Here is a 23,698-nt window from a genome sequence, read left to right on the forward strand (position 1 = left end):
TGGTTTGCATGTGTGTAGGATGTGGTTTATCCTTTCCCTACAGTGGTTGTGATATGTGACTATAGGATGCAATTCATCCTTTCCCTACGTGTGGTTGTGAGCAGGATGTGATTTATTCTTTCCCTGCCATTGCTCTAGTATCATCCTACCCATGTAGTCCGGGATACATGGGAAGTACCTCTCATCTGGCCAATGAGTTCGCAAAAGTGGATAGGGACCATAACACTACCGATGGACGCATCATGTACTGCCATACTCCCTATGTCTAGGATGCATGATGTTCAACAACTCTATCACTTGGGATCAAGTTCGATTGGGGTTCAACCCCTGGTTATTTGGACTGACTTTTGTCAATGGAGAGTGACAAGGTCTTGTGACTCACACTCGATCAATTCTTCTTTATTATCTATATCAGTGTTCAATAAAGATGAGATGAGATGCATAGATGGTTAATAATGAAAGGATGGCATGACAATGAATTGATTGGCAGGTGGAATTCTCCCTAGTTGAGAGGGAGTGTTAAAATTGGCAACTAGGGCCAAATTCCACTTTGGGCAGGTCTTTTGAAGAAGATAATTATGGCATTGAATTCCTCTTTTTGAGAGGACCAAAATCGACCTAAATATCATCAAATTTGGATAAATAGAAATGGGTTTTTGAATTTATGCCCACTCATATGTAAATTATCAAGGTCAGCCTCACCTCTATGTAGGCTCATAAAGCCCAATCGTCATGTCTCTTGGCCCTCACTAATTTGTATATATAGAGGTGTCCTCCCACCTCGTTTTGACACATCCAAGTGCATCATCCACACCTCTGAAATAGGACAGCATGAGGCAAAGATGTAGGTGGCAAGGAGTTGAGTTTATGAAGAGGTTTGTCTCTGTTTAGGGTGCAGTTTCCTTGGGAGAGAGCAACAGGTCTGAGGCACAATGCGTGGAGGTTAGGAGGATTGTCTGGGCAGTGTATTTCTTGATTTTAGGTGCGAGTTTCTTGCCAGATGGAGCCATAATCAGAGGTATGCTTGTTGGGTATTTTTCTATGCTATTTGGTGTGGTGTATCTCTAATATAGGCCGCAGAAAGAGGGCTGCTACAACAACTAGTTGGTAAGCTGTTTGGAGGGTGTGAAGGCATGAATAAGCCCTTCTCTCTAGGCTGCATATGCCTAGGCTAGAGAGAAGTTAGGTCAAGAATTCTTCCATGAGTTTGGGACTGTTTTATCTTGTCGTTGATTCGAGGTTGTTATAGGGTGCATTGAGGAGGAGTCCCAAGCCCTAGATCTGTTTTTGGGTGCCTACAAATGGAAAACCACAGTAATTGAGGAAGTGGAGAAAGAGGGATGTGGCAGGCTGCTAAGCCCTAACTAGTGACTAGAATTGCAGAGAAGAAGACATTAGTTCTTGGAGCATGCAAAGAATGCCAAAATTACAGATTGGTTGGGCCATCTTCTTCTCTAACGGCAATGTTATTAGATCATCAATTGGCAAGACATTTTTATTGTACTCTCTTTCTTTGCTGAACATTTGATAATAATAATAAGAAGAATTGATCAAGGGTTTTCCCCATCTTGGGGTTTTTCCCTGGCTTGAGCCAGTTCCTGTGTTCTCTTGTCTTGGCTTGCCCTCTGCATTTATGTTGTATGTTCTTTCATCAATTATTGTTATAAGACAATGGTTAATGTGATTGCTAATGGATTAATGGAATTAATTATGGGATTATGAAGTAACTGACCTAAGCAAAGAACATGTTAACTCAAAATTAACATGTTTCCTTCCTTTTCTATATATATATATATATTAGTGATTGGCAGAATTGGTAATGCATCGACTCTCGTACTCGTGTGACACGGGGTTGATCCCCGACGACTGCCACTATAACCTCCAGGTGCAACTGCACCGCCCCCAAGCACATCACATGGGTAATACGAGGTTTGAATATGTGACTTGCACAATGGCACGAACACCTTAACATTGCATTCGTTGGCCAATAAGTTGCACCCCTGGGGGCTCCTTCCTTTTCTATTTCATCTATCCCTTTCTTTTATTTTATATATAGCCTTCCTTTGTATAAAATGCATTATCAAAACTCTGCCCCTCTCTAAAAAACATTATAAAAACCCATAAGTGATTAAGTTTTGAATGCATAGTGCAAATTTCCATGACGTAGTACACTCTTTCCCGTTCTATGGAACTGAAATATTTTTGTCCTCCACCCTTCGTTAATAGTGCTACGTATATGCAAATTGCTCTATGTAAATCCTTCATGGCATGACGTGAATTTTTCCAATCTATTGTCAGACATTCCCGTCCCACCCCTTGTCAACCACGCTTCATGCGCTTTATCAACAAATGCCAAGGTTTACATAGAAACTAGTGTGGTGGGACATGAATTTCTTCCATTAGAAAACAATAATGTTTTCGTTCCGTGGTTTCTATCAATCTCACCAACATATAAGCCATAACTATGAAATAGCATCGGGAAATAAGTCTTGTAGCGACGTGGCTTTTATACTTCTCGTTTCACCACCTAGCACTCCCTGCCATGGGTCCCTATAGATCACTACCTTGTGTTAGTCATTCTCTAGTCATATCAACATACTAAAGCTTATTTTCTATCTACTTGGACCACATTTTCTTCTGTAACTTCAAGAATGGATTTCGCTAAAATCTTGAAAATGTATTTGTTGGAAATACTGAGATTGGGGTGAATCAATATTTCACTCTTTTTACACAATTGGTTAGATTCCTTTAAACATTCAAATCATCAAAAACAAACATGAAACAATATCACATCATATAGACAATGCACAAAAGATTTTCTCTCAACAAAGCTTCATTATGTATGATTACATACAAGTTTATTAGCTGAACTGGAAGGAAGTACAAAAACTCCCCAAGGGTTTTACCAACAAGTGTTGGAAGGAAATAATTTTACAGATTGAAGTACAAAAACTCCCCAAGGGTTTTACCAACAAGTGTTTTTCCCTAAGGCTTGAAGAGTTTTACAGATTGAATCTAGAGGAGTCTTCAGTCCCCTTGTACAATTTAACTTCCTTGCTCCACACTTCAACTTCTGCTACCTCAAACCAAGATTAAGACTAAGCTTGGGCTCCCGTACCAGGGACAATGGCCTACATACAAATATATTCAATTAACAACTTCAACAATACCCAAACTGCACACTAATGCCCCGACTTCAAGCTAATCAATTTTCCCACTCCAAATTTGGAAGATGCACAACATACCTCTGTTTCTTTGTTGATGAAGTATCACTGTCACTAATATGTCTGCAATCTAAAGTTGATGTGATGCCTCTACTCAACCTCTGTGAGTACAAAGGCTGCAACTGAAACACTAGCTGAACGCTCTCACTATTATACACCAAACGTATAGGCTTGTGCTTCAATAGAATAACTAGCAACAAATACAATTCTTCCACTATAGTATTCTGTTACAACATTCTTCACTGATAAAACCCTAGCTTCTCTTCATAGTAGCCATATAGTCTACAGATCACAAAACTAAGTCATGCCCTTAGGTTGATATCTAATGCACAATAGTTTGCTTGATGCTCTGCGTCACAAACACTAGTACCTTCTTATTACCGAAGATGAGAATCCTTTTAGTTAGAAAATCAGAAAGGTAAAAGATTTTCTTATACAGATAATTACTTGTGAATCTTTTATCTTTATGTTCTTCGGTTATCTTTTAGTTCATCAAGCAATTATCAAAACAATAACACAAGGACAACAGGTGTAGGCGGACAACCATGGAAAAGCCCCTATCTAGGGGAAAACCCAGTCAACAATTCTTCCTTCAATAGTTTCTCAAGATAATCCAAGACTCTAGACCCAGATAGAGATTCCCTCCACACCAAGTCAGCCCTCAATCCTTCTTGCAGATGACAACCCTTCACAAGCAACTTCAACCTAGCAGCATCAGCAACAACTTCGACCCAGCAGCAGTAGCACTAGTAACTTCAACCAAACTTGGAGAGCTTCGATCTCCCTCGATACACCTCAGAACAGGCTGAGAGTTGTCCCAAAATTTTGATCTTGAGGTTTACTATCTCCTTCCAGAAAATCACACTCCTTTCTAGTCCTTTAGCCATTTCTCAATTTCACACTTTTCTAGTTTCTAGCTTCAAAAATTGAACTATGTGAGAGAGAATGAGATGCTCCAAAAGAATTCGAACTCCTTGTATTTATAGCCTTCTAGGGAGGTCGAATTAATTGTCTTGAGTCCGACTTGATCTCCTTGAGGCCGATTTGGCGTGGAGGAGACTAAATTCATTTTTGACTCAAAAATGAATTCTTTTTACATGATTCGAAAGCCGAAGAAGGGTCTCTTTAAATGTACAATGATCCTAATGACTCATAATAAATCCTAAAAGTCCTCAATGGCGGTTTGACCTAAAACATGAGGACCCAAGCATGAAACCCATGCTTTAATAAGTCATAGAAATAATAATAAAATTATTTTCTTCATTCTTTTGATAAGTACATCTCAAATACATTTATGAAGACCAAACCTAGTTACATATTTCAACACTTTCTGCCAGACTCCTTTAACTTTGTTGCAAGATGTGATTTCCGACAATGACACCCTGTTGCTCTTAACTGAAGAAACCCTCATTGCATATACATATCCTATTGATTGATACCCGAAGATGTACTGCCACTGGTTTGTTTACAATTCGAAGTTGAAAGCCTTGCTTCTTACTATAGAACTGATCTCAGTCTTTCCAACTACTAAAGGTGAAGATGAATTACCTCTAGCTTGATAAAGAAATATAACCTCTCTCTGTCTTTTGAGGATGAGTCTCTGTCTCTAGAATCTGGAGGTGTCACAAAATTTGTCTAGCACTAGTAATCACAAAGTGATATGCATTTTTTTGCAAGTATGAATCCTTTGCACAATTGGAAACCTTAGCAACTAATGTCCAATGAATTACCTCTAGCTTGATACAACTAAAGAAATATAACCTCCCTCTGTCTTCTGAGGATGAGTCTCTGTCTCTAGAATCCGGAGGTGTCACAAAATTTGTCTAGTACTAGTAGTCACAAAGTGATATGCAATTTTTTGCAAGTATGAATCCTTTGCACAATTGGAAACCTTAACAGCTAATGTCCAATGACTTAAAAACAGATCCTAGGCTTGACTGTAAAATAGCTTTAGTCACCATCCACAACTGACCTCGGAGATGTCCTAAAAAACATGATTGGTCACAAACTAATATTTGCTCAAAACTTACCCTATTAGTGGACCGAAACTTCAGATATAGAATGAAAGTCAAACATCCTTACAACTGCTACTAGATCATGCTTGTAGCCAATACTCTCATTCACAATTGTAGCAACAACCATAGTACACATAAACATCATGTACTAGATCCACTGTCCAAAACATCAACAGTTGTATTCTAGATAAGATAAGATAAGATAAGATAATTTTATTAATGTCCAAAAAATGACCATAAGAGGTCAACGAGACTGTCGGTTACAATGATTACATCATGCCAAGCCGGTGGACCAAACGGTCCCCTTTAACATTTCTTTTAAAAAGCAGAAAATACATCTATAATCTAAGTAAATGTAAATGTAGAAGCTAGAAGCTCTCGGCCTCGAAACAAAGCACTACGATGAAGTAGAGAAGGAGAAGAAGAAGGAGAAGAAAAGGCAGGGGTCTCCTGTCCAGATCCTACTCCTAACATCCGAGGTCGAGAGAAGAAAACTGAGAGAAGCATGTCAAAGTCTGCTGTCCTGTGGGCATACTGGGCTGTCGTTGCTGTCGCTTGGAGGTTCTAGGGCGCCTCCCAGGGGTGGATCCAATCCTGGAGCGTTGGTGCAGTCTGGTGGGTCGGCCCCCTCGGGACCGCACTGATCTGGTCTCAGTGTCTGTGGGTCGGTCAATGGTTCTTTTGGTGCCCCGCGCTGATGGTAGCACCCTAAAGAAGTCCGTGATCTTCTGCGTGGTGTCCGATCTGGTGGGGGGCTGAAGAAAACGGGCCCAAAATCTGAAGGCCTCCTGGAGATAAAGTGCAAGGCATCTCAGATCAACATATCTGAGGAAGCTGGTCAAAGTCTGAGAAGACCTGAAGAGACAATGGAAATGACCTCGAATCTCATAGTAAGCAGGGCATCCGAAGATGAAGTGTGTCTCTATCTCTATCTCCTGTAAGTGACAGAGCTAGCAAATCCTATCTGCCCTATTGATGTGGTGATCTATCTCCCCCCGGAGTCTGTGAGATCCAACTCTGAACTGCCTGAGGGGGATTCTAAGGGCATGCATCCAATGCTGGAACGTGTACTAGGGTCTGATGATGAGCCCATCCCTGATTTCCAGGCAATGCTTTGCATAGAAGGCTATTTTTGGACGCAACCCATTGGGAGGATTGGTCCATGTAATCTGAATGTATCGTTTGTAAATATCCTCCTTAATGATTTTATTCAGCTCTTACTAATTGGGGAGGAGGTGGCCTAGAGCATTCAGAGAGTACTGAAAAGGAGGGAGATGGTCAATCTGGATTCTTGAAGCCTCCAGAAGCTCTGTCACACCGGTGTACCAACATTTGGGTCGGCTTGTTTGCATACGGGTGATGTTATCCGAGGAGCAATATGCTAAATATGGGTATCTGTCACGACCCTTCCTCACGTCTGCCAGGGCTCGGAGCCTTTGCAGGACCGACACTAACCTGAATATCACCTCTAAGTGGAAAGGTTGAGCCCCGAACTCTGCTAGAATGATGTGCTAAGGAACTGTCTGCTTACACCTAATGAAATGGCGCAAAAGGAGGGTCTGGACCCACTCCGCTGAGGCCCAATCTGACTCTAGGAGAGAGGGACCCCAAATCTATGAGCCGTAAAGCACTGTGGGGCGAATCAAAGTGTCCAAGATGCTCATTTTCGACGAGATGTCCTGGAAATGGTGCCGGAAACACTGCCTCTCCAGAAGGGCTAGGGAGCCATACCCTTTGTTGATCCGAGGCTGAAGGGCTGGACACAAGCTGAAGCGAGGCCCTGAGAACTGAACTCCCAAATATGTATAGGTGCTGACAATCTCAATCTCTTCTCCTTTAAATAGGCAGTGGAAGTCTGAGGTTTTCTTGACTCCATTGAAGACAATCACTTTGGTTTTACCCAAGTTCACAGTTAGATGCCTCCGGTCACAAAAAGCTGTGAGAGCATCCAGCTGTCTCTGAAGGCCTTCTTGGGAGGAGGCAATAAGGGCAATATCGTCTGCGAAGAGGAGGATGGAAATTAGGACCTGGTGAAGAAGACACCCATCTGTATCCTGGATATGTTCTCGGAGAAAGGACTCAAGCTCATCAATATAGATCCTGAATAAAGTAGGAGAAAGGGGGCATCCTTGCTTGACTCCAATGGTGCTTCGGATGAAATCTGACATTCCTCCGACTGTGCAGAGACGGCCAAGGACGGCCTCATAGAGGCGCATGATAGCTGTCAGGAGAGTCGAGGAAATGCCAACCTCTCTTAGCATCTGGAAAAGATCTTCCCTCGGGATTGAGTCAAAGGCCTCCCGAAAGTCTACAAAGTAGTAGTACACTTTAGAGGATCGATGCCTAGCCTCCTCGATCACCGCACGAAGAGTAAGGATGTGGTTGATTGTTTGGTGGTCTGGGCGGAATCCTGCTTGGCCCTTGGCCCTGAGTTGTCTCTGCTCAAGGAAATGGGAGAGTGTCCTATGGAGTGCTGTAGCATATAGCTTGGAGAATGTGTGCCCAACCATGATTGTCCTGTAGTTGTTGGGGTCGGAAGTAGGCCCTGACTTGTGGATCGGGTAGATAATGTGGTGTGACCAACCATCCGGAAATCCATCCCGAACCACCTGGTTGAAAAGGTCCACCAGATATCCTACTAGGGGGCGAAGTCCATGCTTGAAGAATTCTGCCTATAAACCTTCTTCGTCTGCTGCCCTACTGCTATTCATTGTCCATATTGCCTCTCTGATATCTTTGTCGGAGAAAAGGTGGCAGGAGGTGGGGGGGGGAAGTAACCTGAATCAGAGGCTGCCCAGGAATGTCATATAGCTGGGAGGTGTGAGAGAACATTGAGGTAGGATCAAGGTCGACTGGGGTAGGTGAGTGTCGGGAAAGGATGGTCCCCCAGAAATCTTTAGGGGAGCAAAGGAGGAGAGTAGAAAGAACCTGTCTCCTATGGGCAGTGAAAAGACATTTCTTGCGGTGAAGGAGGCGACGGTAGGCTGAACAGAGGTCTGGGTATGTTGGTAAGGAGTTCCAGAATGCGTGTCAGAGGTCCTGATGCATAGACTTGCATTCCTGGTCATACCATTTATTCATAGGGCAATTTCCCGGTTTGCGGGAGGTGGTGGCGGTACGGGTAGAATGGGGGAAGGATTGGAGCGTAGCTTCCTAGATTGCATATGAGAGGCACTGGTATTTGTCCTTGGCGGAGCTGAGAGAGGCGAACTGGGACTCCGATGGGAGTGTCTGTCTGAGGATAGAGGAGAAGAGATCAGGGTCACCCTCCTCAAATCGGAAGGTGGTCCTGGGAGGGCTGCGGGGAAGAGTAGGAGATGGATTCGGGAGGTTAAACTACAGAGAGAGTGAGAGAAGTGCATGATCTGCGAGAGGGATGGGGATGATCGAGAAAATTTTGATGTAAGGGAGGAGATCTGGGTTTGCAATAGCGTAGTCAACCACACTTGCTTCGCCTCAAAATGGTCTACAGGTAAAGAAGTGCGAGGATGGGAAGCATGGTAGGCCATTTAGAATTACCAACTCATAGATATCTCCCATAGGCTGTGGTGGGTCCCAAGTAATCCTCGGAGGTTCAGTGCATGCTGATCGTGGTCAGGTCAATCCCCCGAGTGCAAAATATATCCTCTGTCCGGTCGTGCATAGGCATCTGGAGGTCTTTGGTTTGGGCATTGAAGTCCCTCGTGAGAATGACGTCCCCTACTGCCAAAAACCTAGTGATGTTAGAGTACAGGTTTGTAAAAGGGTCTCGGTTTGAGCTATTGTGAATAGCGTAGGAAGACAAGATAGGTGGGAAGTAACAAACTGCGACATAAATGTCTCTCGGAGGTGATGTTCTGGCTCTGATCTGAATCCACATGAATCTGGCATACTCATCGGTCGCGACCACCGATACTCTGCTCCTGAGGCTATCACGGACGAGGCAAGCAACACCTCCTGAACTCCGTGTCTCCTGTCTGCAGACTGCGGTCCACTGGTATCCTGTAATGTCGGGGAGAGGTCGGACTGGGCTCGCATGAGTCTCGGTAACCAGGAGAATGTCTGCTGAGCTAAGGGCTTCATAAAGTAGGCTTGGTGAAGACCAGAAGGAGCCATTGCCATTCCAGCAGTGAACCGAGAGATCCGTGCCTCGCCTCCTCTCCGCTCGGGCCCATCATTTGGAGCTATCTGAACGGGATGTCCATCCTGGGGGGAAGGTGTCCCGAATAACTACTTGAAGGTTTCTAGTCACTACCCATTTCCTTGCCTGTCTTGCTACTACAACCTGTTCCCTAGCCTATTTCAATTTAGCTACTTGAGCTCTTGTGAGGTCTTCATCCAAAAACATTTTATTCAGAAGAGAGAATAGCTTCCGCTTGGCTCGGAGTACCCGAAGTCTATCCGAGGAGTCATGGAACCTGAGGAAGAGGGTAGAGTCCTGCCCTATCCAGGCTTTGTCCAAGGTTATGTCTGGTATGTCGAGAGTGTCGCATAGAAACCTGTTCCCCAGTTCCATTGGGTCCGCTGAGGGGGGAGGTGTAGGGAGTCCTCTTACCTTAAGATTTAATTCTCTTGCTCGTCGAGTTCTTTCCTCCACGAGCTTTGCCTGCACTACTTCCTCCACTGCTATGAGCGGAGGGGCCTTGTCCTTTCCTTTGACCACCTGTGCCCATGTGCTGATATGCGACTCCGTTTCCTGTTTAAAGGACATTTGTTGGGATCTAATTTCCCCCTATTTGTTTTTAAGATCTCTGATCTCTGCTTGTAAAATCTTGTCGGAATTCTGCTCTGCGCTTTGTTCTCAGTATTCTTGTAGTGTTTTTCTGATAGAAGCATTGTCTCCCTCTACCAATAGAATTCTGTTTAACAAGGTGCCAATGTCGGCCGCAGCTCGCGATTTTCCGCCTCTAGGTGTTCCATTTTCCTCATAAGTTGTCTAATTTGGGATGTCCAGAAAGCAAAATCTATTTCTAATGCAATATCGGTGGGGCTGTATACATTCTCATCTTTATTGTGACACTGCTGTAAGTACTTCAGCGGACCTCTGTTGTTGAAATCTTTGGACAGTGGCGTTTCAGCTTCCCCAGGATCTTTGTTGTGTTGCTGCTCTTCATCATCAGAAACAATATTTCCAGCCCCCATTTTGAAAGATTTCCTCGATTACCGAGACCTCACCTTTGTGATACCCAAACAGTGGTCTCACTGTGACTGTTAGAGAATAGATCAACACCCTAACAACTTCTTGAAAGTTATGTGTGCTGAAGCGTAGAACATTAGTGGAGATGTCTTCATCGCATGGTCAATATTGATCTCATACAATATTTTAATTAAGTGCCACATCCGTCTTGAACTATATATTTATATGCACACTATTATTCAAATCACACTCCAGGTTGGTGGATGATACAACACATAGGTATACATATGTGCTTCAAGCCTTTAATCGCACTCTCTATTCGCAAGCTTCATACACGTTGTCAAATGCCTAGTGTACAAATCGCACACAGCGTAGCTTCTTTAATTCATTGTAGACACAAGTCCATAAACTTCGTATTTTCTTCTCTGTTGCGCAACATCTATGTCGTTGCAGAGTCACATATCATGATTCACAATCATTGAATCTCGACCCCATGAACATGATAATAGACTCGCGTCAGATCATACACCAACAATTAAAACATAGAAAAAGTCATACCTAGGATAGAAGCACCAATACTGTCATACACTAGATTGATGTGTTTACTGAAACAGGGATACACCTTCAATTGACAAGTCACACATCGAACCATAGACCATACTCAGGTACTGCGCATTGTATTGATGCCAAATATAGCACAGACCACAAGCTACGACCATAGTCGATGCTACTTCATTGCATCAGATCTATGATATCCCTTGCGCATAGACTTCACTACATCATTACTCTTGCGTAGAGAATACTTTAGAGGTCTTCAATGAAACTCAAATGGAACTTTGTCAAGGTTCCCTGGATTAAATACAAAATTGCATCCATAAAAGATAACCAGAGATGTATTTGCCAATAAAGGCCCCTGAGGTGTCCTATCAAGTTAGCTAATGCCACAGATGTGCCCTAGAAGAGGGCTGCAAGCATAGTTAAGAGGCTGCAAATTATTCCTTCTGACTAGTGCGAATACCACCTGCAAAAGGAGAAAGAACCCAATAAATCCATAAAACCAAATAAAAAATGTAGCCCAGAAACCCTTGCCAAAAGCCTTATGGTCAGAGATTCAATGGTCCTCAAGCCGCAGGTGATTTCAGAAAATTACTATAGATCAATGTTCAATTGACGTATTGGAGAGATAACGAGTCTCTCTTTTTATACTGAAGGATAGGCCTTTCATGAGAGGCAACCGACCTAACTTTAGGAGGGAACATTTAATTTCCCCCAAAATTCGAATTTGAGCCAAAACCCCTTATTGCTTTTAATTTTAAAATAAATTTTCATAAGCAATCTTTTGCCATAAAAAAAACTCTTAATGAAGAGCCACATCATCAACTCGTTTGGGGCTTTTGACCACAAGTTGAGTGCATCATCTTTGAACCAATGTTTTAAAACTCCGAGTCCGACTCGGAAACGACTGAGGGTTGACTCCGACTCCGACTCCGACTCGGTATTGACTCAGTCAGTTTGATTTCAATGACTCGGTCGTTGTAAAAAATACGTTAAATATTTATTTTTTTATAAAAAAAACATAATTTCAAAGCTTTTCATTCATGTTTCCAAACACAAAGCTTTAGAATATAGATAGAAGACAACATATGATCAAAGTAGGTTAATGAATATATCCATTATATCAAAATGGCACCCAGTGCACTGTCCAATACATACATGATGATGATATAGAGAATCAAAGATCAAAACAAAAACACATAACGAAGGAGGCAACAGGCTAGAAATGGCCTCTACAACAAAAGTAAACTGTGAAACATCACTAGTCACTAGTGACCACTCCTCAGTACTACTGGCTACTGCTAGAGGAGCCAACATCATCTGGATTCTGGCTCAACTTCTAAATCAGAGTCTGACAGGGAAACCCATGGCTCTTCCTCATCATCATCTTCAACTGCAACTGTAGTAGTGGTAGCACTAGCAGGTTGTGCAACTGCTGCACACTAAGATAGATGAGATATGCGCTTCTGTCATTGCTGAGTAGAGGAAGCGCCTGCAACTGGAGGACTTGGGGCTGGGCCTGAGGCTGGTACAAGTGGATCTGCATTCAACTGAACATTTTCTTCAAGCCATGCCGCCGCCTGTAAAACTAATCAAGTTTCTCATCAGAATCAAACTCTGCTGGATGACTCTCCACTACCCAATCTGATGTTGGATCAATATCTTCCAACACAATGGGATCTAAATCAGGTCTTTTGTTCAGCAATTGGTTGCGTCTGAGCCGGAGGTTATACTGGACATAGACTAGATCGTTTAACCGTTTTTGATCCAAACGATTTCTCTTCTTCGTGTGAATCCTCTCAAAGACAGACCAATTGCGCTCACACCTAGTAGCACTGCAAGTTTGACTCAAAATACGAATTGCAAACTTCCGCAATTGAGGACAATGGCTACCAAAAGCCTCCCACCATTGTGCTGCAAAAAACATAGTACTGTAATGAGTTAGCTCAACAAATTATATCGAACTTTCAAATTATAAACAATTTAACAAAATATGTATTAGGAATTTGAAATTGAAATTTTTGTTTACCTGCCTCATCTGCTTCCCTTGCAATCTTTGCTAGGTTCTTCCCAAAGGTACTTGTGGCTTTGCTGAAGGTTGTGATTTGTCGGTGTATCTCCAGTTGATCACACTCCAATGGGATCATGCGATCAATGTAGTCAATTAATCCATCTCTAACCTCCCCACTCAAAGCGCCTGCTGCCTGAGCTTTATAATGATACCGGGGGTTCAAAAAATAACTAGCTGCATGTATAGGGCGATGGAGTTGATTGTTCCATCTTCATCAATGATTGCCCAAATGGGCCCATACTTAGCCACTTTATCCTTGTATGCCCTCTTTATTTGCTCCTTTGCTAGATCCATAGCCTCATAAATAAAGCCCATAGCCAATGTTTCCCCATCCACTAACTGGAACATCTTAACCAGTGGCTCAACAACCTTCACAATCTCTGTTGCCTTTCTCCAAAATATTTCTTCATTAGCTTTCTTTTTCAATTCTTTGCCGTCCTGTTTGAGAGACCACTGACTTTGATTCCATTCATCACTGGAAAATATCTTTTGCAAGTTTCTATGTTGTGAAAGCATAGATTGCAATGTCAAAAAATGAGTTGCAAATCTAGTGATGGCAGACCTAATAATATCCCTGCTCCCTGTGTGTCTCCTCATCAGGCTCAAAATCCATGAATGGTTGTAGATAAATTTTGATATGCTTTTGGCATGATCTACAATGTTTTTGACCCAATCTAATCTCCGAATATCCTCAAGCATGAGGTCTATGCAATGTGCAACACATGGGGTCCAAAAGATAGTTTTATGTTTTTCCTCTAACAGTTTACCATCAATGACATAGTTAGAGGCATTATCTGTGATGACTTGAACAACATTAGCCACCCCCACCTCCTCAACAACCTCATCCAATAGCTGAAACAACAATTGTCCATCTTTCACCTTATCAGATGCATCAACTGATTTTAGAAACATGGTTCCCTGTGGGCAGAAGATAAGAAAGTTTATGATGGTACGGTTCCTTTGATCAGTCCATCCATCTGACATGATGGTACATCCTGTTCTTGCCCATGAGTCTTTGAAATCTTTCAAATACTCATTAATGGAGGAAATTTCTTTCTGCAAATGATACCCCCTTATCTCATGCATAGTAGGGCCTTTGAAGCCTTTTCCAGCAGCAAATATGGCATCAAACATAGGCTCATAATATGGTGAACAAGAAGCATTGAAGGGGATATCAGCATCATACCACCATCTACATATGTAATCACAAGCAATCTCCCTCAATTCTTTCTTCCAATGGTCATCTAAAGTGGGCTGCAAAGTTCTACTAGCTTTAGGACCATGTGCATCTGATGGAGAGGAGGGTGTGACAGTGAATTAAATTTTGATATTCATATCACCCTTCTTTTTCATTTTACCCTTACCCTTTTCTTGAATAGACTCCAAAGAGGGAGGAACATATCGGAAGGGGTTGGATGCATCAATATAAGGGATAGAAGAAGAACCCTCAAAATCAAAATGGGGGTTGCTAGCCATCATTTTTTGTATACTCCTCTTGCTCCCAATTTCAGCCTCTATATCTTTTTGCCTAGATTTTTCTTCTTTAAACTTCTCAAAGCTATTTAACAACTCCTTCCTAATCTCCCCAATTTGTGGTGATTCACATGGGGTAATTTGGCCTCTTAGCCCTGCGAAGTGTTGTTTTAGCCTATTAATGCCCCTAGGACCATCCTTAATTTTTCTATGGCAAAATTTGCAATGCATCTGACTATCAACCATTTCAACATATGCCCAAGCAACATCTTTCACTCTAGGTGCTGTTTTTTAACTTGGAAATGAAATGAAAAAATATGAAAACGAAAACAAAAAAAAATAGCATTGCTTCAATGTTCATTTCTGTCACAAAAAACACTCTTTTCAATTTCCAGATTTGCACAAAAAAATAAATAAGCAAAAAACAGATTTTTAGAAGTGAAAAAAAATACCTCTAGGCACAAATTGCCTCCTCAAAGTTGCTCCAACAAACCAACTCCTTAATGTTGCTCCAATGGCTGCCCAAGAAGCTCCTCAGTCCTACTCCAATGCTTGCCCGAGACTCCTCACTGTTGCTCCAAAAACAAACTCCACAACTCTTCACAAACTCCTCACAAATTCTCACTCAAATGCAATGAGATGGCTGTGAGGAAATGAGAGGGGTTGGGTAGGTTTTATAGAGTTTGGGAGGGGGAAATGGACCCCAAAGAACCCAAAGGCACATAAGAATGGGCTTTGGGGTCCCCAAAAAACCAAACTGGAAAAAAAAAATTATGCTTTTCGGCCACGCCCACCGAGCTGACTGAGTTGGCTCGGACTCCGCCTAGCTGGCCGGGTTGTTACCGAGCAACCCAACCGGCCGAACCAAGATGGCCACTGAGTCGACCCAGTCATGCATTGGCTCGGTCTGACTCAACTGTTTTGGAGTCGGTTCGGCCGAATTTTAAAATAATGCTTTGAACAAACATATCTTTCAAACTGAGAGGGCTCTCGTGGCATGCCACAAACGATCAGAATCGACATGACAAGGAGAAATCAACGAAGGTGGTTTTGTCATGAAAAGACATGATTTGCCATGTCATTTTGGTCAACAGAGGCAGGGCATCTTCCAAGGGATCCAAATCCTAGAGCTAGGGTTTCACCAATGCATCATCTCATCCATGGGTGCAAGCATACTGAGGAAATCAATGATAACATACTCAACAATATTCAAAGGACTTCTTGTGTTTTGGTGCATCAACTACCTTAAAAGATAATGCCATTTTGGGGCAATAAACCAACAGATTAATTAGCGACCTATGACTCATATATGACCAACCATTTGATAAAATTGTGCACTTTGTTTCTTTCCAAGACTCTTTGATCTTTAACAGTTTTCTTGTCACCCTTTCTTTTGACCTCTTGAGATGAGTGGTCCTTATTGTCTTAGAACTGAGAGGTACATATCCTTTTCTAAAATCTGCAATCATCTTACATGCATTCGTAAAATAAGGGCTTTTGGACACATTATATGGGATTTGTAGCTTCAAAAAAGATGTCAGCCATATCATCATCAGCTTCTTGCTTTTGTATGAGCTTCCAAAGAGAGCTTAATATTGCTGTCCCACTTGGTTGAGATGAACTTCTAGTTTCAACCATGTTTGAAGAAAATGAGGAAAAGGGGCTATAATTCATTGAAACCTTTATTTGAGTGCATCGTCTTTTGTTTTCTTTCACCTTCTTGGCTTTCTTCATTCTGTCATAATCCTTTTCAAGTATCTCCTTGAGTTCTACAAAGACATTTTTGTAGCCTTTAACACCACCTCTTTTACCATTACTAATAGAAAGTAGGTGGTCCATCACTTCTGTTAAAGACCCAACAAACTCAACATTACATAATTTGCATTTTAGATGTCTCTCATGGACCCATTCAATTTATCCACATGTTTGCATCCCTCTCTTTGTTGTTGATTTTGGAGGTGCCATGGCAAATGTTTTTACATCACTAAACATATATGAATAACTCTATAGGCTATAGGCTATGTAATTGTTTCACCCCCTTTGCCTTCAAAAATTAACCGTCACTTGTAATATAAAGGTTTCCAACACTGAGAACAGTCAATATTACAAAAGTTTCCAGCATAGAGAATGGGAAATATTACAAAAGTTTCTAGCACAAAGAACATACAATATTCCTACAACAACAGATACCAAAGCAAATAATGATTGTTTGTTGCTTCAATAATGATTATTGTCATGTTCTTTTCATATATCACTGTTTGTTGTTTTAGTAAATGTTAGTTTCCTAATGCTCTGTCATCTGCACATGCAAATATGTGCAATGTTGAATTCTTGGATTTATAGTGTAACATTGTAAAGTATGTATCGCATGGATGAAAACTGTTTGATGCTGGCAGAGAATTGGTATCCTAGTAATCTGTGCATGACGTTTAAATCTATAGTGACACAGTGGATATAGGCAATTATGATTCATGAATGCTAATTGGGAATTCAATTGAAATCAAATAGGCTCAGAAATCACCTCAGGCTCGATGCTCAAACCCCTTGCTGAATTTGAAAAAGTTCACAATGGCCATGGCTAAATGCTCCTTCGGGTGAAGGTGGAGTGCTATGCCTGTCATTGTTCGAAGTCTGAACTTTGTGTTCACCTATAGGCTGAGCAATGGTTCGATGGAGTGGTGTCAATGGTCGTGACTCACCTCATACTTGTGGCTGTGCGACAAACTTGTGCTGTAGAAGCATGTGGCTAGCTTGTCACCTGTGCAATGGAGGCCCAAGTGATGATGGCTTATAATATATACAACTCACTCTTCAAATGTGGTGGTGATGGCCTGAGTGAAGGGCTTATACTCAATGTTAATCTTCAAACACAGCGGTGACGGTTAACTTATACTCAATGTTAATACCCTCCATTTTTTCTTTTTAGCAAAATCCTTAAATCAACCTCATGAAAGACCCTTAATTGAATTTCATGGCCATTTTAAAAAAATTTGCGTTGAAATCCATCTTTAGGTTCAAAATAGGGAGTAGGTTCAGGTTTGTTTAGGTTTGACTTGAGGTTTGTCTTTGAGATTCAACAAACTTGAACCTTTTTCTTCGAGGTCCAGTGAATTTCAAACCTCAAGGTTCAAATTCGGTGAATCCTATGATGTAGGTTATATATAGCAACAAATGCAACTTAAGGGTGGTGGGATCCTCACCTTGTGTTAAAGGAGATAATCTTTTTCTTTTTGTTAATTTTTTTGTTGTATATTTTTATGAGGTTGTGCCCTCGTGTGATCCTCGTTGAATTTGGCCATATTGCAGGTTAGTTGTATTGAAATCCGAGTCCTGTATGAAATATATCGTTTTTCTACATGATAAATATACCCAAAATGTTCTTTTAGTTATTTGTGGAAACACAATAATGGATGAACTCAATTTCTCTGAGTGCCATAATTTTCAACATGTTTTTGTAGTAATTACCTTATGTGAAAGTAGTGAAATTGAAGTTAAAATTGGGTTTAGGGTTTCTCTTCATGTGCTAGCCTTTGTTTGTATTATTTAGAAAATTTTGAATCTTGACTTCACTCCTCTATCTATATGTTGAGGGCTTCCCATCTTTCTTTTTTGCAATGTAGTGATGGATATCATCTACAGGTATTGGGTGCAATGTTTAATACTTTTGGTCATTATGTCGTGAGGTGTTCTATAGTCTAGTATGGGGGAGATGTCATGTAATGTAATGTTACATTAGAAAATTACAAAATAAATCAAGAGTATCAATTATCCAACTAAAATATACATGCACATTGTGTGGGTGGTGAGGTTTTCTGAGGCACTAGCTACTTTATATAGGTAATTTTTGTTTTTAGAATTTCACTTAAAAAGAAGTCCCTCACACTACTGAGATTCGTCTCTTGGCTTTGTTTTGGATGGTAGCATTCGATAATGCCCTGAATCCATGGACATAATTCTGGCCTGTGGGTTATGTGTCCTCTCTTTGGGTCTGTAGCTTCTGCTTGGATCCGGTGACAATTGATGGATCTGTTCTCTTAGAGTTTCCGTGCAAATCGGATGATGGATGGCCTGGATATGTAATCCTTCGACCCAGGCTGCCACTAGGGTAAACCCTAGCCTCAACAACACTCATCTTCTTCATTGTATCACCAATAATAAGTTATTAAATTTATCTAATATTGTTTTATCTGCAAGGCTAATTATTTGAAAAACAATATTCGTTTAGAAAAAAATCTATTTTTAAAATTTATTGTGATGCATATAATAGTATTCTTAAAAAATACAATTTATATCGATCAAAATCTTTTATTTTTTTGACTCCAAGGGTGTAGTATGATTAAATATATAAATTCTTTTATAATTTTAAAACCAACACAGATCCATCTTATTCCTGAATCCATTATGTGTCGAGAGGGATCAAATCTCGAGGTGCAAACCTTTCCTCAGATTTTCTACTCTAAAAGAGGTTTGCACCTTGAGAGATTTGATCCCTATCAATGCTTGATAGATCTAGGATTCTAGGGTTAAGATGGATCTAAGGCTGGTGGGTTTCAATTTTAGTGCGTCCATTTTGTGGTTTGTGGGTATCGGCTTCATATCTTCAGTTGTAGACATAGTGGGTATCTACTATCAGGAAAATTTCTAGTATTGGCTGCAATTCCTTTTGGCTTGTGGGTATCGACATTGAGTATGGGCTTCATGCCTTCTAGCACAGGGATCAACTTTAGAGCTTCTATTGGCGTCATGGGTATTAAGTATTGGCTTCCTGGTCGTCGGTGTGGGAATCATGCTGCTTCTATTCTCCTACCTATGTATATATAATTAGCAATATTATCCACGTTTTACCATTTTACAATTGTATTGACTTTTTCCAGTAATAATTAGTAGTATTAATAATAATAATAATAAAATAATATAATTTAAGTAATGAGTTTTAAAATCACTACCATGAGTAATTTGTAATATTATAATTTTCATGTTAATATTGGTAGTTAGTAATAATAATAATAATACTAGTAATTAATTTGTATGTATGAGATGTACACCTCTGTATCGAAGTTGTATTGGGTGTTGTTTAATACAAGTTTGTCTGTACTGAACCATATTTGTACTTGTATATATATTCGAATTTGGTAAATATGCCCCAAGTACAATGAGTGTCCCATTCCATCAGGGGATGTCCAAAAGCACCCTTCTTGTGTCCTTCGTTAGGTAGGCATGGGCTTGGTGCAAAGAAATTTAATAGTGCTGAATCACTTCAACATGTTCTATGTCTATTGAGCTTGTTGCATGACCTTCGTGAGCTTCCACATTAGAAATATGAGCCCCAAATATTTAACTTCTTCCTTGAAATTCAAGAATAAGCCCATTTGACAGGGTCAAAGTAACAGACTTGATTCTGGCGAGCAAGATTCTGTCATGCAATTTGACATAGGATACTGCGGGACAGAGAGGAGTAGGCTGAATTATCTCGGTGAAAAATTGAAAGATTCTGAAGATTGGATACACTGTTCTTTGGATAGATGGGTCCTAGAAGGTTCTTTGATGAATTGATATCTTAGTAATGATGTACAGTATGCACCTAATGTTCCATCTCAACTGAAATATTGTACGTAAGGTTGATGCAAAAAGCTATAAAGTCTAAGGATGTTATGATCTTGAAATGGAAGTCAATTTTGATATTCTAGCACTAGAAATACTTTCTAAGATTGTCTTGATTTTGGAAATGTGCTTGGCTTACCCTTGTTTCTTCCTATAGTTCTGTCTTTAGTCCTTTATAAGAAGGTCACAGTAACAACCCCTTTGTGTGGTCCCAAATGGGGACTGCATAATCTCTTTCACACTTTTCATTGCACCTCTTTCGCCAAATGAAGCAAAATTGCATTTTGGTTTTACTATTCCGGGATTTTAAGCCCATCTTCTCAAGATATTTTCCGAACCTTTTTATTTTCTTTGCACTATATGTTTTAGTATTTGCCGCTTGATATTTGTTTTATTAATGGGAAAAATATGACCCACATTGTAGGAATTAGATCTGGTGATCTTTCTGGTTTGATTATGATTACTGAATTTGAAAATTGGTTTTCAAGAACAGGTGGGAGAAGACTCATGCACTTCTTATTGAGGGTGGTCTGACCTATGCAGCCATCAGGAACTCAGTTGCAAATTCTGTAATTGATTTTCGAGATTATGTGATCCAGTTGTTTGAGATTCTTGAGGTAGAGACTCCATTGCCATTGTGTATAATTGTCCTGAAGTATCTTTGCAAGTTGTTGTTTAAGGTTGATCATAAATTAGAATTTTGACAATTGTAATTTGGATGTCTTCTACTCAATGAGGAAACTATATTTGCAGAAAAATGGGGTACCTGTTCTTATATTTTCAGCAGGTCTTGCAGACATTATTGAAGAGGTAATCTGATATGCATAATTTGATATTCATATTTTTAAACTAGAAACGTTAGCTGGAAATACTTAATGAATTATTTAATTCCTTTGGTGATAGGAAAAATATCATTGCACATGTACAACTTAATGTGAAAACAACCTGTGGCCAGGTTATGCGGCAGAAACTTAAAAGAAATTTCAAGAATATAAAGGTGGTTTCAAATCGTATGGTCTTCGATGACAATGGAAATCTCACTGGGTTTAGAGGTACATATCTAGCAATTTTAGGTGATACTAACCTGTCTGATTAATGTTTCAATTTATAGATTGATGCAAGAAGTAGCTTGCTAAAAGGTGAAAACTGTGTCTCCACGCAAAAGCTGAATAAATATCTTGATTTTCTTGTGGTATGCCATATCGACCAATATACTAACTGTTCACGAAGTCTGGAAATTTAACTCGATATAACTAAAGTTTCACTTTAAATTTAATGCCTGTTTGAGTCAACCTATTTTAACCAAGCACACCGTAATCATTCATCACGTGTGACTTCATTTCTCCAATTAATATACTTGCATCATACAATAGAAAGGCAAAGGATAGGGTAATCAAATTAATTTTGAGGTTCAAATTTTATGATATGAACTTGTATACATATTCTTAGAATTATCTCTAAAATGCATTCTAATAAAAATTTTCTCATTGACATAATCCACCCTTTTTTAGTGTTATGTTTAATTGTTTCTTTTGCTTGATTGTAACAGTAAAACAGAACTTTGTGACTTTAATCTGGCTTCTCTGCATATCAATTTTTTGTATTAGCTTGTAATGCAAATTATCGGATCGGCTTACAGGCAAGACAATTCACGTCTTAAATAAGAATGAACATGCCCTTGAAATGGCTGCCCCCATTCATGAAAACTTGGGCAGCAGTGATGTGCCTGATGACAGTGGTGCTTCTGGTGTGAGGAATAGAACAAATGTCCTGCTACTCGGGGATCACATTGGAGATCTTGGCATGTCTGATGGCTTGGAATTTGAGAATCGTATCTCAATTGCATTTTTGTAGGTTATATTTATCTTAATTGTGGAATTCCATTGGCATGGTTATTTGATATAGTTATCAGTTGTTTGGCTTTTAGCAACTCTTCCTTCTTGTTCAGTGAATTGTATGTAACCTGTGTGTTCAGGAATGACAACGTTGAGGAATGGATGGAAACTTACAAGCAGGCTTTCGACATTGTCTTACCGGTAGGCTTTAGCATGGTAAAATGTGATTTTGCTGTTGTTATTATTATACTGCATTGGTTTGGTCTTCCTGGAATATTTCACTATCAGCCTTTATGATTGTTTGACTGTAGAATGATGCCTCCATGCGGGAAGTAGTGGATCTTGTTCATGAATTATTTTCGTAAATTCACTGGGAATTTCAGCTTGCACAGTCTGCAAACCAAGTGAAGATCTATTTGTCAAATCTCAGGTGAGGCTTTTTGTGAGCTAGGTCATGGCAGCCAGAATGAGAAATTCCTACACTGAAATCAATTATATGTTACTGTTTGAGGTTAGGTCTATATATAGCAGTTGAATCTCTGACGTCAATGTTCACCCATGCCTTCCATTTTAATTCCCACCCTATTGCAATTTCAGATTGGCAATGTTGAAAACTAACCTGGACCGTGGACCCGATGGAGTTAAACATTATTGCAACAAATGTTGAGGATACATTAGGAAGGGTACTTTTTTACGAGAATGTCTTGTGAACATGCCAATTATTTTTTTTAGGAGAATATCTGGTAAACATGCCAATTTTTCATTGGCCTTCTATTATTTAAGCCCTTAAACTTGAATCTGAACAAATAAAACCGAAACATTAGTCTGTGTATATTTTGGTGTTGGAAAAATCTTATTCTTCGTTGATACCTTTGTTTTTCTACATTATTGGTTATACACACCTGATAATGAGGCATGGGTATTCAAAAATAATGTTTAGGCATTGCAGAGTAAATCAGGAATTGCAAGTCCGAAGATGATCACGTCTTGTGTTATGAATGTCGTGTAATAAACAGAGCCACCACTGCATAAGCTATGCAGGGAATAGGGAAAGATTTTCCCTTATGACAAGTAATGCTGTACAAGATAGTGGGTGAGAAAAATGAGTTTCCTCATTTTGTAATCACTATTGAAACATTGGGCAATTGCTTTTGTCATTGAACTGACCTAGGTTCCGTGAGAACTTGATTAATTCAACTTATTTTGAAGTTGTGCTGTTGATATCCTCATCTTTCATGTATTCAAATAAAAAATAATGGCAGATATGTCATGTAGTTAGCAATTTGGTTAATGTGATGTTAATTTGGATTACATCCAAGTCTCTCATGTTGGAGACAAATACTTGTGGGAAATGTCCCATAAAAAATCAAATTACATCCAAATCTTTCATGTTGGAGATGAATATTAGCAGGAAATATATCTCACACACACACACACACACACACACATATATATATATATACATAAGAAAGTTCTCACGATTGGTCATCAGCGATGACCCTCCATGCTCTTTAAATAGATATCATGGACCAATTGTGTGCTAAGCCACAGATCAATAGCCTTTAGTATTGAAGAGAATATGAGCTGTCAAATCACTCTATGTCTAGAAAATATTATGACTATTGGACTAAAATGCAACTAATGCATACTAAAGAAACACACTTTTACATAATAGACTTATTGGACCAAGTTGAACTTAATGAACTCCTAAGTGTCTAAATTCCCTAACATCCCCCCTTGATGACAACTTAGGATAGGATTGAAGGATTAACGAATATGACACTATAGGAGAAGGAATGAGGCATTAG

At 40.1% G+C, this 23,698-nt stretch overlaps 1 protein-coding gene across 2 annotated transcripts in view; it reads left to right on the forward strand.

The window, feature by feature from the left end:
- The window catches only part of LOC149230182 (uncharacterized), a 103,826-nt gene extending 81,104 nt beyond the window's left edge, over positions 1-22,722 (forward strand). Inside the window, exons 5-11 of one of the 2 annotated variants that reach the window (XR_016247998.1) lie at positions 20,549-20,672; positions 20,809-20,865; positions 21,011-21,107; positions 21,695-21,905; positions 22,031-22,091; positions 22,202-22,320; positions 22,488-22,722. Coding sequence is in view for 1 of the 2 variants with exons in the window: in XM_089378884.1 (XP_089235010.1) it covers positions 20,549-20,672; positions 20,809-20,865; positions 21,011-21,107; positions 21,695-21,905; positions 22,031-22,091; positions 22,202-22,255 (604 nt within the window). In the remaining variant the exon portion in view is untranslated. Of the gene's footprint in view, positions 1-20,548; positions 20,673-20,808; positions 20,866-21,010; positions 21,108-21,694; positions 21,906-22,030; positions 22,092-22,201 lie in introns of both variants that reach the window. The other variant, XM_089378884.1, reaches the window with a different exon arrangement.
- The last annotated feature ends 976 nt before the right edge of the window (positions 22,723-23,698 follow it).

Source organism: Pinus tabuliformis, chromosome J (genome assembly GCF_031772625.1).
Source record: "Pinus tabuliformis cultivar Carrire ecotype Pingquan chromosome J, CPIR1, whole genome shotgun sequence".
In the NCBI taxonomy this organism is placed as follows: domain Eukaryota; kingdom Viridiplantae; phylum Streptophyta; class Pinopsida; order Pinales; family Pinaceae; genus Pinus; species Pinus tabuliformis.